This window comes from Pyrgilauda ruficollis, unplaced genomic scaffold, assembly GCF_017590135.1.
Source record: "Pyrgilauda ruficollis isolate IOZ18807 unplaced genomic scaffold, ASM1759013v1 scaffold8, whole genome shotgun sequence".
In the NCBI taxonomy this organism is placed as follows: domain Eukaryota; kingdom Metazoa; phylum Chordata; class Aves; order Passeriformes; family Passeridae; genus Pyrgilauda; species Pyrgilauda ruficollis.
Window position 1 is genome coordinate 12917239 of NW_024529932.1, and position 13220 is coordinate 12930458.

Here is a 13220-nt window from a genome sequence, read left to right on the forward strand (position 1 = left end):
TCAGAACTTTCTAATATTCTTGAAATACTGTAGGGCCTCTGCAGAGAAGTGGCTGAGCATAACAGCTAAGGAATCGCCAAGTAAACCAGATCAGAGCAACAAACTCAACTGGCAGACTAATAAAAATAGATCAAAATCTGCAATGGTTTTTTCTTTAACAAGATGCTCAAATTGATTTCATTTGGAAGGGAGCATACCAGGAAATCTTAGCTTGGGAAAATAAGTGTGCTGGGGAGGAGCAAATTGCTCTGTGTAAGATCTGCTGTCCTACTTTTTGGTAACAAAACACAGGCATCCTTGATGGTCTGCAGTGTCACAGTTGCTCTTGCACCCTTCTGGTTGGGTCACTGTCTTGGAAAATGCCTGGCACAGAAACAGCAAGGGCATCTAGGCTGGAAATGGTGATGACAGAATGAGTCATTATCACTGAGTGAAGGGGGAAAGGGAACATGTGTAGATAACTGGACTTCTGGCACCCATACCCGCATCTCCCTGCCCTGCATGCACGGGCTTATGCAAAGAGAGTGTGTGCCATACCAAGCATTCAGTATTTTAGATATCATTAGGAAATCATTGCAACCATGTCCTTAGGAGTTGCAGGAAAAGGACAACTGAGGCAGTGCACAAGCATGACTACCCTTGGAACAATGCAGCAGGGAGAGCAGCTTAGTCTTGCACTGAGCTTACTGGGGTTAATGCAGTATCCTGTGTCACTGGTGACTCTGAGAGTGACGCTGTGAATGTAGCAGATTGCTTTAAAAACAACCCGAGTGGAAAAGGAGGCTGTACAGGACTAAAAGAGAGGGGTGAATGTGACTAGTGTTGCATAGGGGGAGGTGATGTTTTGGTCTTGGTAAGTGCTTTAAAAGGAGGTCACTTGTACTGTACTGTGTTGAACTGTGCTACTGATCAATAGTTGCTTGCTGAGTGTTGTAGAGGAACTTCTGAGACATCCTTCTCTGACTACCTGGGCTTGTTCATAATGGACTGTGTTACACACATGGCTCCACAGCATTTGCTTTTGCTTCCAAGTTTTTGAGCTGGGGGAAAGTCTTGGCAGTAGAACTGTAAGTAAGAATATATAAATAAATAGGTGGTGCAAGAATCAGTGTTGCAGAGCTGATCAGGCAAAACAGGTTTGTGTTTATAGGGTGGCTTTGCTGAGCAATTCCCTTTGGTTAGAATGTGCAAAACCTTCTTTCTGTTTGTAATTATATTAAGTCTTAATTAAACTTTCTGCATTTAAATTAGTTTACATTAATGTCACACTGTCTTATTATGTGTATATTGACAGACACTAACAGGGATTTGATCAGCCTAATCCAGCTGTATGTAATTATGTGCCTTCCCCTTAAATAATTGCGAAGAGTCTATCAATCATGGCAGGAAAGCCTACTGCTTTATTATAATGTGGGATTGTTTAGTGAAATGTAATAAGACTTCAGGTTTAAGCTGGGAAGTAAACAGAATGAGATTTTACTGAGACCAGTAGTAGGAAGAAAAACTTCCCCACCCATCCTGTGTTGCAAATCTCAGTTCTTATCTTTCCTCCCCCCACCCCTCTTCAAAAAAAAAGGTGTTCTGATTGCATTGTTTTCACACTGATGTTGAGAACATTTCTGTAACTGAAAGGAATTTGGGAAAGGTGTGGATTTCTGGCTGCTGGAGGAAGAGCTCTAGCCTAAAACTGTAGTGCTCGTCCAGTGTAAGGTGGAGGCTTTTATTTCATTCATTGATCACTTGATTATCCAGATGAAATGAGCGTGTAGAAAGCAGCAGAGGTGGGAATGAAATCTGCCAAATGGCAGAACTGCATAAGCTCTAAAATAAAGCTTAGAAAGCAAGTAAGGAGAGGAGTAACAGGTACCCACTTCATAGATTGTATTTGGGTTGATTTCTGTGTGATTTAGTTACTCTCTAGTGTCATGCAGTCTGTCCCTGTCACATGTGGAAGCAGGGAGAGACAGGCATGTTGCCAGCAGTCTTTCCTCAGCCTCCTACTGAAAAACTATCCGTGCCAAGAAAAGCTTGAAAAACCAGAACTTCAGACAAGCCCCAAAGGGGATGATGAGTTTGAGATCTGAATCCCTCATTCAGTGTGTTCTGACATTGCATCAGGCTTGCTTTAAATCTGTGAATACCTCTAAGATACTGTATGGAATAAAATGGTAAGTGCTTTTGTCAGTGCAGTGCTGTCCATTTTCCGCTGTGGGACTGTCTGGAGGATTTCAGGAGCCCATGTGCATGCACATCCATCTTGCATATTCCTGTGCCAGATAGTTCTGTATGTTTGAGCTGGAAGAGCGAGATTTCCCTTTGTGCATTCCAAAGAAGCAAACTGTTTCACAAATAGTTCTGATCCAGCATACACAGATTGTCTTGTGGTCAGGAAGTACACATTTCTGGATGCTCTAGATTTGTGCTGTCTCGGACTGTTCTTCCAGCTTTTCTCTTCTGTCAGTCACGCTGCATCCTTCCCCTCTCCAGTGCACACACAGGTGCACACACACACACACACACACACACACCTGCCGCCCAGGCTCAGCTCTTGCCTCTGTGTTTTCTGTGGATTTAGATTTAACATTCCATCCTTGCTTGCTGTGGACAAGGATTTTTCTGCCTGCTAATCTTTAGCCTGCACTGAATTTTTGGTGCCAAAGTTTTAAAGACAGTAGAATTGTAATGAAAAGCAGCGACAGTCCATCAGCTCTCCTGTTTGCATTGCAGAACTGTAAGATCAGGCTTCGGACTTGCTGCCATTGTGCCTGGCACACGCCTTGGGGCTCTGTCTCAAAGGCGTTTACAGTGATGCTGTCTCACAGAGTGACTGTGTTGGGAGCCCCTTAGTTTGAACAGGGGAAGCACCAACCAGACCTCATGTAGGAAAAGTGTGTTTCCCATCCAGGTCGTTGTCATGTCAGAAGATGAGCGCTGCTACCCTCTGGTGACAGTTCAGCTTGAGGTGTGGGCAGTGACACTCGAGATCGGGGTGCGCCGACACAGCTGAACTGGAAAACAGAAACATTGCTTTCACACCAGACTCCTGTTGCTGCCCCTTCTGGAAGATGCCAAAGGTTAGTCTGGGAAAGAAGCCTTAAATTTTGAGGAGCTCTGATACCAGTGACTAGGTTATTATTTATTTAGTGTAGCTGTTTACAAACTGACTGAATTTATGTAAATACACTGGAAAGATAAATGTTTTGTATTCAAAGGAACCTTGTCAGGAACAGCTGAGAAAATTACCTTTTATGAAAACAGCTGAGCAAACACATAATACCAAGTCATATGCTAGATGTTGTGGTTTACTGCATTTATGTGCAAGATCATCTGTAGCTGTGGAGATGCAGAATGCCAAACTCTTCTTTTACAGCCCCCCCTAGGAATTTAATTCATGGAGTGGCAGAAATTACATGTTTATTTTTCTTGTGTTTTAAGTAAACATTAGTTGTATTTCTTCATTGGACTGCCTGTTAGAAAAGTTGGCTAGATGTTGGTTCTCTACCAGGAAAAATACGGGTTATTTATCCACCTGTTCATGGTACAGAAGAACTCGCCTATTTATTTATTTCGTTTTAATTGCATTCTGCTCGGTTTCTTTGCTGCATTCAGGGCAGATAGGATGGCACTGCAGGTCACCTGGCCTCTGTTTAACAATGCCTCCCAAATGCAGAGATCCACAGCTCTTTGTTTCTAATGGAGATTGCTTGCTCTACCCAAGTCCTTAGAATGGTGTGAATCATACAGAAATAGCTTTCTGCTTCGGTGGCCTTGCTCTCTCTGACTTTCTGGCAGCATTCAGTGATGGCTTTCATTTTCCAAATGCTGTGAATAGTTTGGAGACTCTCAAAGCTGCATTTACAGTAAATGTGATGTTGCTGTAATGATGGGTCAATTCAGCTTTAGAAAAAAAGCCACCACCTCTCACTAAAAAATAATGTTAAACTGACTTCAAACAGAATCTTAATAGTTCCATATTGCTCGGTGTATAATTAAAAGCTTTCACCCTTGAAAACAGGGTTCTTTTTATTTGCTAATTGTAATTCCTTGCTACAGTCAAATAGACTGAGGTAAATTTTTATGATATTAAGAATTGGCCTCATGCTGTAATGTGAAAATCCATTTTTCACAGAGCAAAAATTTTTCTCTTAATGCTTTTCTTCATTTTTAGCAGACTTTGAAATCATGACAGTGTCACTGAAAGACAGGATCCCAAATTTAGCATTGCAAGCATTATCTTCAGGTATGCATCAATTCTGCTGTGCAGCTTCAGTTTAGAAGGAATGCCTGACCCAGAGCGTTTTGATCATGGAGAAGGAAAGTTTTTTATTTTTTTGGCTGTTGCTGCAGTCATTGCTTGCTTTATTAGGGGATGGCTTGTACAAATTGAAAATTGGGGTTTTTTAAAGTTCCCCTCTTTAGTGGTTGCACAGAACTGTGTTCCAGTACCATAAGAAGATCTCCTGTAGCTGGAATATTCACTTTGTCATGGAACCACTTTTGTGTTGCTCACAGTGGGTTGTCTGGGGAGGTTTGGGAGAGGGATGGAGGATGTGACTAGGATTGAAGGGTTTTACTAATCCTTTGGGCAGGCCCAGTCTTTAGGGTTCAGAACTCATAGTTAAATTGGCAAATCTTTGCTCTGTCACTCACAAAAGTGATTACATAAAACAAGATTTAAAAAAAATATATATAATTTTACTTTCAGTGTTAAAAATGAAGTGTAATAATTGTGCTTGAGTGTGATGGAAATACTGCTGGACATTTACCACTGCAGTTGCCTAAAAACTGTTAAAGTCAAGCTTTTTTGCCTTTTATTCTCCCCAAAATGCTTCCTCCAAAGAGTCAAGCTTGCAAGGCACCAGGTGCCTAATGGGTCTGACACAGGTGTAAACCTGGGCAGGTTTAGCTTCTGTCTCTGTGGGGGAGATGAATTCCAAACTGGTCCAAGAACTTGCACGGCTGCTGCATGTTCTACCCGGGTAACAGCCACACTGGGTGATGAACATGTTCTCCAGAGAAGATGGAAGGGTTGTTACTTTTTACATATCTGCCAGAACTAAAATGTGAAGTAAAATAGAGTTGGACCTTGGTGGATGGAAAGGCTGTGTACAGAATTGTACTATCTGGAGACCTCATCTAGAGCTCCATGCACCAGTATTCCTCCTTGTACATCTGTTCCAGACTCCTTCTGAAATAGTTTTCAAAATTCCCATTTAGCTGCGTGTCTAATCTGGCCAAATTACCTTAGAAAGTGATGCTCTCCTGCAATGGCCAGACCTTAGAGTTTCAGGAAGGAAAATTTCCCATCCAAAATGTGGTATGTCACCTCAAGGTAAAATCAGTTCTGAAGTAATGATAAAAAAATAAGTCTGTGTTTCATGGAGAAGAAGCCTGGAGAAGAGGAGGCTCAGGGGTGACATTTTCACTCTCTACAACTACCTGAAAAGAGGTAGTAGTCTTCTCTCAGACAACCAGTGATAGGACAAGAGGACATCAGGAGAGGTTCAGGTTGGACAGTAGGAAGAGTTTCTTCACAGAAAGGGTGATCAGACATTAGAATGGGCTGCCCAAGGAGGTGGAGTCAGTGTCTCTGGAGGTATTTAAGACTGGATGAGGCACTTAGTGCTATGGTCTATTTGACATGGTGATGTCTGGTCACAGGTTGGACTTGATCATCTCAGAGGCTTTTTCCAATCCAGCTGATTGTGTGATTCTGTGCTTCTGTGGGGTAGCCTAATATAAGACTTGTCCTTTAGTAAATAGAACAAGTTTGTGTAACAGTATTACATGCAGTTCAGTCATTCATTAAAAAACCCCAAAACATTTGCCTGGTTTCAAAGCTAGGAAATAAAGCATCTCTATTGCTTAGACCCCACTTTTGTTAAGGATGGAAAAAAGAATGATATTACTTCAGCTAACTTGTGGGGTTTGGGCTCCCCATGCTGGGTGGGGCAGCACGTCAGGGTTCCTTCTTCTCTGTCAGAAGCTGCTGTCCCTTTGCAGTGGTCACCACCTCCACTGCAGGGAGCTGAAGTTCCATAGGCAAGGTGGATTAAAGCTTTGTGTGCAGGAGGCCCTGCACTGCTGCTCTGGCTGCACAGAGCCCCTGTGTCCATTCTGCTGGGACTGTGCAAGGAGAGGACGCTGTGCCATGGCCTGGGGCTACGACAGCACTCAAGGAACGATCCTGTTTCTCTGGTGGGAGGGATGTCTTTGTCATGAGGATAGGCAGTGCTCTTGTTTTAGTGACCACACAGTGCTGAGCAGTGGTTCCCTGCTGGCCAGGCTTCCTCTTGCCCTTGGAGCAGGGTCCCTACCTCCTCTTTCCAGCTCTTGGGCCCAATGGTTCTTCCAGCCTCCATGTGGCAGCTCTGGCTGCATGATCCTGGAAGTAATCAGCCCAGCGGCAAACATAAGTAACAAGCTGATAAGTCTGTTGGTTTGGCTTCTTCTCAACTCGTGATGCTGGTGTGTCTTGGTGATTGGGAGCTACTGGTCTGGGGGCTTTTTAATGCTCAAATAATCTGAACAGTATTGTCTGCTTAGATGTCTTGTGTCCTTTTTTCCAACTGCTGGCAGGCAGTCTGAATACTGTGTGTCCATATCGTGTGCTGGTTTGTTGTTTGATTTTATTTTTAATGTCTCAGTAAGATCCATACCCCTAAGGGAAAATTTAAATTATAAAAATTAATTCCTGTCGGATTACTTTTTTGAATTTCAAGTTGTTTTGCTGTTCCAGGAATGTTGCAGTGTTGGTAGCAGGATCATGAAGCCAGGTTGAGCCAAATTGGCTTGCATACACTTGTGATTTTGGATTTTGAGAAAAATTAGTCAGTTTAACATGGTTAATACATTCATGCTGTAAGGTTGGTGATAATAAGTTCTTTAGACATCAAGACATGCAATTACTCCAAGTGCGGATAAACAAAATCTTTTGTGCACGTGTTGCATATGCAAATTTGGAATACTCCAGAAGCAGTGGTCTAGCCTGAGCTGAGGCTGCCATTCAAGACTTGCAGGAATAGCCTTGTGTGGTGTGAGGAGCTTTTAACTGCAGATTACTGAAGCTCAGGGTTAATTTTACCAAAAAAAGGAGATGACAGACTGGCATAGATGTGGTTGGAAGATTGTTGGTATATTTTGAAGGATATCAGTCAGGTTCCACTACAGCATTCTGGTATAAAATTGTCCCTGCTTAGCCACAATTGACTTGGTCTAAGAAGCTGTCAAATACTCCAGCATTGGTATGAGTGACTTCAGTGACTCAGTCCAGCAGTTCATGTTTTTAGGTTTTGACATTAGCTCTGTGGAGACAGTGCAGAGTAACTTAACCCAGATGACAGAATGAAGAACACTTTTGTATATAAAAAGCAATGCTGATGATGGGCAAAGAGGCATGTAATTGCTCTAGTAGGCAACCCAGAATACTAAGTTAGTGAATTTGTATTACGTTGAAGAATGAGGAACGATGAAGAATGTTGTCTTTAGGTTTCTCCTCAGTAGCCTGAATTTTTTTACTGTTTTTTCTCCTGGAAACCTTAGCTCTTCAGTATCAAGCTGGGGTAGGCTTTGTGAGATAGGCATTTCAAACAACTTTACCAACTCAACACTCATTTTCTTGACGTGGCAATAGGCAATTGTTTCTTTCTAGCCAGCAGGTTTCTGCTTCTGGGGGAAACTTTGCTATAGTGAACTTAAAAATAACCTCATCACTCCATGCAATTTTATTATTGAATTTTAAATTTCAAAATTGATAGAAATAAGGTGAAGTTACCATGTCTGGCTAGTGGCAGGCTGCTGTCTTAGTGTTGTGGACTACAGGTATGCCACTTTTGCTAGAGTGTAATCCCTTCTGTTGATGTTCTGCTTGTGTCCCAGCTGAGGGAGTTGCTAGGCTTCCAATTAAGGCAGTAATTGAACCAGTTTGGTGATCACTTTCCCCTTTGCCAGATGTTTGGGCCAGTTGAGCAGTTAATACTGATGGGAAGTAGCCTTAGGAGGATGGGATGTGTGCAGCCTGTGGCAGAGAGCCCTCCCCTGTTCCGGGGAGACTGGCGTGGAAAGGAGACTCAGCTTCTGTCTGAGGAGGAAAGGTGAGCTTCCAGTTCTTCGGCAGCAAGGTTCGAGTTTGCACAAGCCTGAAGTACCTGTGGGACAACACTTTCTCATTGACCTTTTGATAGTGGCTTGCTCTGAGATGTTTTAAATGAGCAGTGCTAATGAGACTGTTAATTACACCCATCCCAATGCTGTATTATTTCCTTCCTCTCTTCACTGGCATTCAGCCTCCGCAGAGCGCAAGCAGGGTGGTTACTGGCTGAGGGAGGATGTAGCTCAGTAATGTCAGATAATTTGTTCTCATGGACTGTGCATGCCACAGGGACCAAGACCCTAATGTTGTAATCCTGCCCCTGTCACTGTGTTGATGTGCTTTATGGATCTCTTTCTTTCTTCCCATAATTTTTAGTAGTCAGTGAAGGCCCTGGGGGCTGGTGAGAGGCTTGACAGTGTAAAGCACTCAGAATGTGCTTGTACAACATGGGCTGTAGAGTTAATTCGTATCCAGCTGAGCACTGTTTTTTTCAGGGCTGTTTCATTCCAGGATGAACATAACAGAATTTACAACATCCTGGACTTTTCCTGTGGGAAAGTGTTGTCTCTTGCAGCAACTGTCCAATCCTGGCAGTCATGGCTGGGCACCTGGTGGCAGCAGGACCCTGGCAGCAGCTTGCAGAGATTCACCACTTCCATTTTATGGTTCAGTTAAGATGACCCCTAAGGCTCATTTCTCTGAAAACTCTGGGTCAGTTTCTCTATGAGTCCATCTCTGCCAGTAGCAAAGACAAGTAACACAGCCTACTGGAGACGTGTTTGGAGATTGATGCCAGCTTCCCAAACTGGAGAGTGTCAGCTTGCAATTCAAGTGGTGCTGACGTTTGCGGGAAGGTTTTCTGTTCTAAGCTGTCAGATGTTATCCAGTGTATGTAATTAACTTGGTGTAATTCTGCTTCAGAATGAAATATTCATTCAAAAGAGACTTAAAAAAACCATCCTGATGTTTTTAGTGTCGGGGTTGTAAGTGATACTGCACAGAGCAAGGCATACATTTATTGTTAGAGAGATTGGTTTCATGGCAACTCCTCTTTGTTACTGTGGTACACAGAAAGTTCCAGAGGCTTTTACCATCCATCACTTCTTAGGTCTTGTGGGTAATCCGGATACAAAACCCACAGACATACATTAACAGTGGAACCAGAAAATAATACCAAAATACAGCCTGAAATGCTCTGGTTGGCTAATTATCCCAAAGGACAAATGTAAAACTTTATTTTGCATAGTAATTTTTCTGGAGTTTGGTAATAAATCTTGTGAGCAGAGCAGGAGAGGGAATGGAAATGGAAGGGGTAAAAAATTTGTGTTGCCCCAGAGGACATTCAGAAGTTAGTCAGGGAAGTGATAAAAACACTACCAAACCAGAAACTCATGGCTTACAGGTGGTGTATATCAAAAGTTCCTCCCTGAGTCAGGGAATGTTGAAGATTTGCTGAGAAGAAATTTATGGAAGTTTAGAAATTACATAGCCCATTTGATTAAAAGATGGGAACAGAGTGTTGTGTGTAGTTGCTCCATCCAATTCCTGCTTACTTCCGCATCCTGAAGTTCATTGACCACTCCTGGTCTCTAAATCTGTTACGTATTTTGATTCTAATGCTGTATCGTGCAGAAGGAATTGATTATTTTTAAGACTTGAATTTTATTGTTTCCTCTTTTGAAAAATATCCTAAGCACCAAAATTCCCCTTTTGTGCTCTATCAAAACTGAAATGAAGGGTTTGCCTCAGACTGCAAGCTGAATTTGCTAAGTTTATGATCAGAAAACAACTTCCTGAAAGATGTATAGGCAGGGGATATAGAATTGATGAATCCAGCTGAACACTGAGATTTCGTCATGCTGGAGCCTTTTTTTTTTTTTTTGTTGGGAATGGAATTTTTATGGTTGTGTTGGTTTTGTTTATTTGTTTGGATTGCATCCAGGATGGACCATATAAAGCTTGAAGTATTGATTCTTTGCCTTGTTGCTGGTTTTCTAGTACCACAGGCTTGCTGTGATAGTCTGGTCACTTCTATGAGTCCAAGTTTAGCAGAGTTATTCCACATTCTACCTTAAATGATGCAAAGTAATTGCCTGGATGAGATTCACAGCAGGCAGGTTGTTACCTGTGTGAAAGGATGAAAAGTCCTTGGTAGCTGCACATAACCTCTAGGTGAGGATTCTTGTTTTGTGAGTGTTTTTAGTTCCGTTTTGCTTTTGTGATGAGGCTGATGAATGAGATTGAGTGGCAACACCAAAAGAAAGCATCTCACTCTCAGCAAAACCTCTTGTTTTTCGAAAAAGTAGTCATAAGAGAAGCTGTAGCATCAACCAGAGATGACACATCAAGAGGAAATCGTGTCTGGGGTGAACTGAGCTTTGCACCTTTGCTTGTTGACATATGCTACTCACCTACAGCAGCAACTTAAAATCATCTTTACATTTTGATATAAAAAAGAGGGAAAGAAAAGAGGAAGTTGCAGTAACCCACTAATTTCTACATACGTTTTATTCTGAGTATATTAGAGTGATGGAAAAATCTGAGTTCATAATTTGCTTCAATTCAACTCAGTATTTGATACCAGTAATTATTACCCTCCAAATCTGTGTTTATTTATGTGTGGCCTGTGTCCAGCTGTTGTGCCATGGCAGAACTGGAGGATGTGGTGGAGAAGAATGTAACGAATGGCTGGCATCCACCTTCACTGTGCAGCCAGGGAATTGCAAGCTCCAGGCAGCTCAGGGGCAAAAAAAAAAAATTGGGCATGGAAATACTAAGCCCCTACTAGCTCTCGTTTCAGAGAGGCTTTCATACCATGCTGTGTTTTTGTTAATCTCACTTTGTAGATACTACTGTATTTAAAAATTGTCTAGGAGATGCTTCAGAATACCTACCTTCTACTTTATTGATGACTGCTTCTCTACACCAGTGGTTAGCAGACTTGTTATGCCTTGGGCTTGTTTTCAATTGTCAATGACAGCTGCAACAAGAGTGACAGCACTGAGTCACGTTATGATTTAGACTTTGTTGTGTGGCAGCAGAACCAGAAGTATTAAATTAAGCAGCTTTTTCTCCCCATTTCTTCCTGTTGGAGTACCCTTTATGCCAATAAATACCTGTTGTGGATGATGAATGCTTGTGGCAGGGTGCGTGCTTGCCCCTCCTTGTTCTGCAGGTTTGTGGGAGCCACAGCCCCTGAGCAGGGAGCCTCCTCCAAGGGCAGCTGGAACCCTGTGTTGATGCAAGACTAATTCAGATTATTTTCATTAAGTCTTTAGCTGTATTACCTTGTTTGCCTTGGAGGATAAAATATATTGTGCTGGGCTTTGTTTCTGGCTTAACAGAATACAATAGAAGTTCAGGGTTCTTGGACTGATACACACCATGATGAACTGCTCTGGTTTTTATGGGGAAAGAGTTGTGTGGATGAGCTGAACTCCATGATCCTGTTTCCTTGAAAGAAACTGCATTGGTGTCCATTGGATGAAAGACTTACCAAGTGGAGGTGCAAATGTTTTTAATGACTGGAATATGTGTAGATCTTACTCAAAAGAATTGTTTTCTTTCTTTTGCAGTTTCTTGCACAGCCAGCCACTCAGCAGAAAAGGAATTCTTCAGCCTCTTGTTTCAAAAGACCTTGAACAATCTTCTGCTGTTCCACTCCCTTTGGTCCCACATTTCAGCAAGAAAAAAGATCCAAAGAGGAGAATGAGGCAGCTTAGAGGAAAACCCAAAAAAGAGACCTCCAAAGATAAAAAGGAGAGAAAACAGGCAATGCAAGAGGCCCGGCAGCAGATCACCACCGTGGTGCTTCCCACACTGGCTGTCGTAGTACTGCTGATTGTTGTGTTTGTTTATGTAGCGACTCGGCCCAATACAACCGAATGATGCAGCTTTTCAGACTCTCTAGCTTTGGGATATTAATTTTACCAAGAGCCAAAAGGAACTCTCTGCCACTCTTTTAGTACTTTGCAAAGGATCTTGCTGGTATTTTCAGTCTTTCTCTTGGCTAGAGTCCCACAGATTCTCTTTAGGAATGTAACATAAAACGTATTAGTGAATGTGCCAGTACGTTTTATGGTCCAGTTATGTGCCTTTCAGACTTTTAAAAATGGTGTTTTTCTTAAAGCTGTTTGAAGCTCTATATTGTAAAAGGAAATCGTGTTCTGCTATAAATTTGTAAAAATCAGCTTTCAGCTTTTATCACTGTTACAGATAATGTTGCTCCCATGAGCTCTTGTATGTCTATTTCAGAATTTCCAAAGAAGTACATTTCTTCTTTGTACTTAATGTCATATGAAGTGCTTTGATTCAGAAAGGATATATTTATTTTTTGAATAAAAGAAGTCTTACTTGGAATCTTCAAATTATTTTGCAAAAAAAATGTGACATTGTGAGAGCCTACATTGTGTAATAATTTTTTCATCAACCACTATATAATTCACTCAAAAAGAATTTCTTTTTGGTGTGAGATGCCAGCATGCAAAGTGAATACTTCAGGACCTGCTGGATGGAATCTTACAGAATTTGGACAGGAAGATTCTGCCAGGTTATGGTGAAGTAACTAATAATAAACTACATAAACACAGATAGTTGCTTATCTGAATGTTCAATATTTGAAGCTGTGTAAGTGGCAATAAAAAGGTGGTTTTGCATACAAAATGTTGATTATTTCTTTTATTAAGAAGGGAGAAGTAACAGTGTAACTTTGGTCTCTGACCTGTTTGCTGAAGTGAGCTGCTGTCCTGTGGCATGCCCCTGTCCCCTCATTGGAAGGAACCTGTGAGCGCAGCTTGGGCAGTTTAATTTTAGGAAATTAAGCTACAAATTCTCATCAAAATGCCTCAATGACCCTGTATTCTACTACAGCCCTTTCTCATCCAAGTATTTTAAGGCACTCAATAGGCATTAACCTTCAGAAGAATTTGGGGAAGGAGATTGAGAACTCTTCACTGCTGCTTAAATGCAGGCCAAGCAAGGAGGAATGTTGATGCTACGGTGCACTGGTGCATGGCAGCAAATATTTCCGTGCTGAAAGTTAAAGATCCCTTGAGTCTTTCCCTCGTGTAGTCTTTTGGCTCAGGCATAGTCCCAGTGAACTCAGTGGGACTCTTCACTGAGGTGCCAA

General features: G+C 42.0%; 1 protein-coding gene across 2 annotated transcripts in view; it reads left to right on the forward strand.

Moving 5' to 3' along the window:
* Positions 1 to 12749, forward strand: part of SMCO4 (single-pass membrane protein with coiled-coil domains 4) — a 28717-nt gene extending 15968 nt beyond the window's left edge. For both annotated transcript variants that reach the window (XM_041487438.1, XM_041487437.1), the window contains exon 2: positions 11668 to 12749. In XM_041487438.1, the coding sequence (XP_041343372.1) occupies positions 11801 to 11980 (180 nt within the window). In that variant the 5' untranslated portion in view covers positions 11668 to 11800 and the 3' untranslated portion in view covers positions 11981 to 12749. The remainder of the gene's footprint in view (positions 1 to 11667) is intronic.
* Positions 12750 to 13220: the final 471 nt, after the last annotated feature.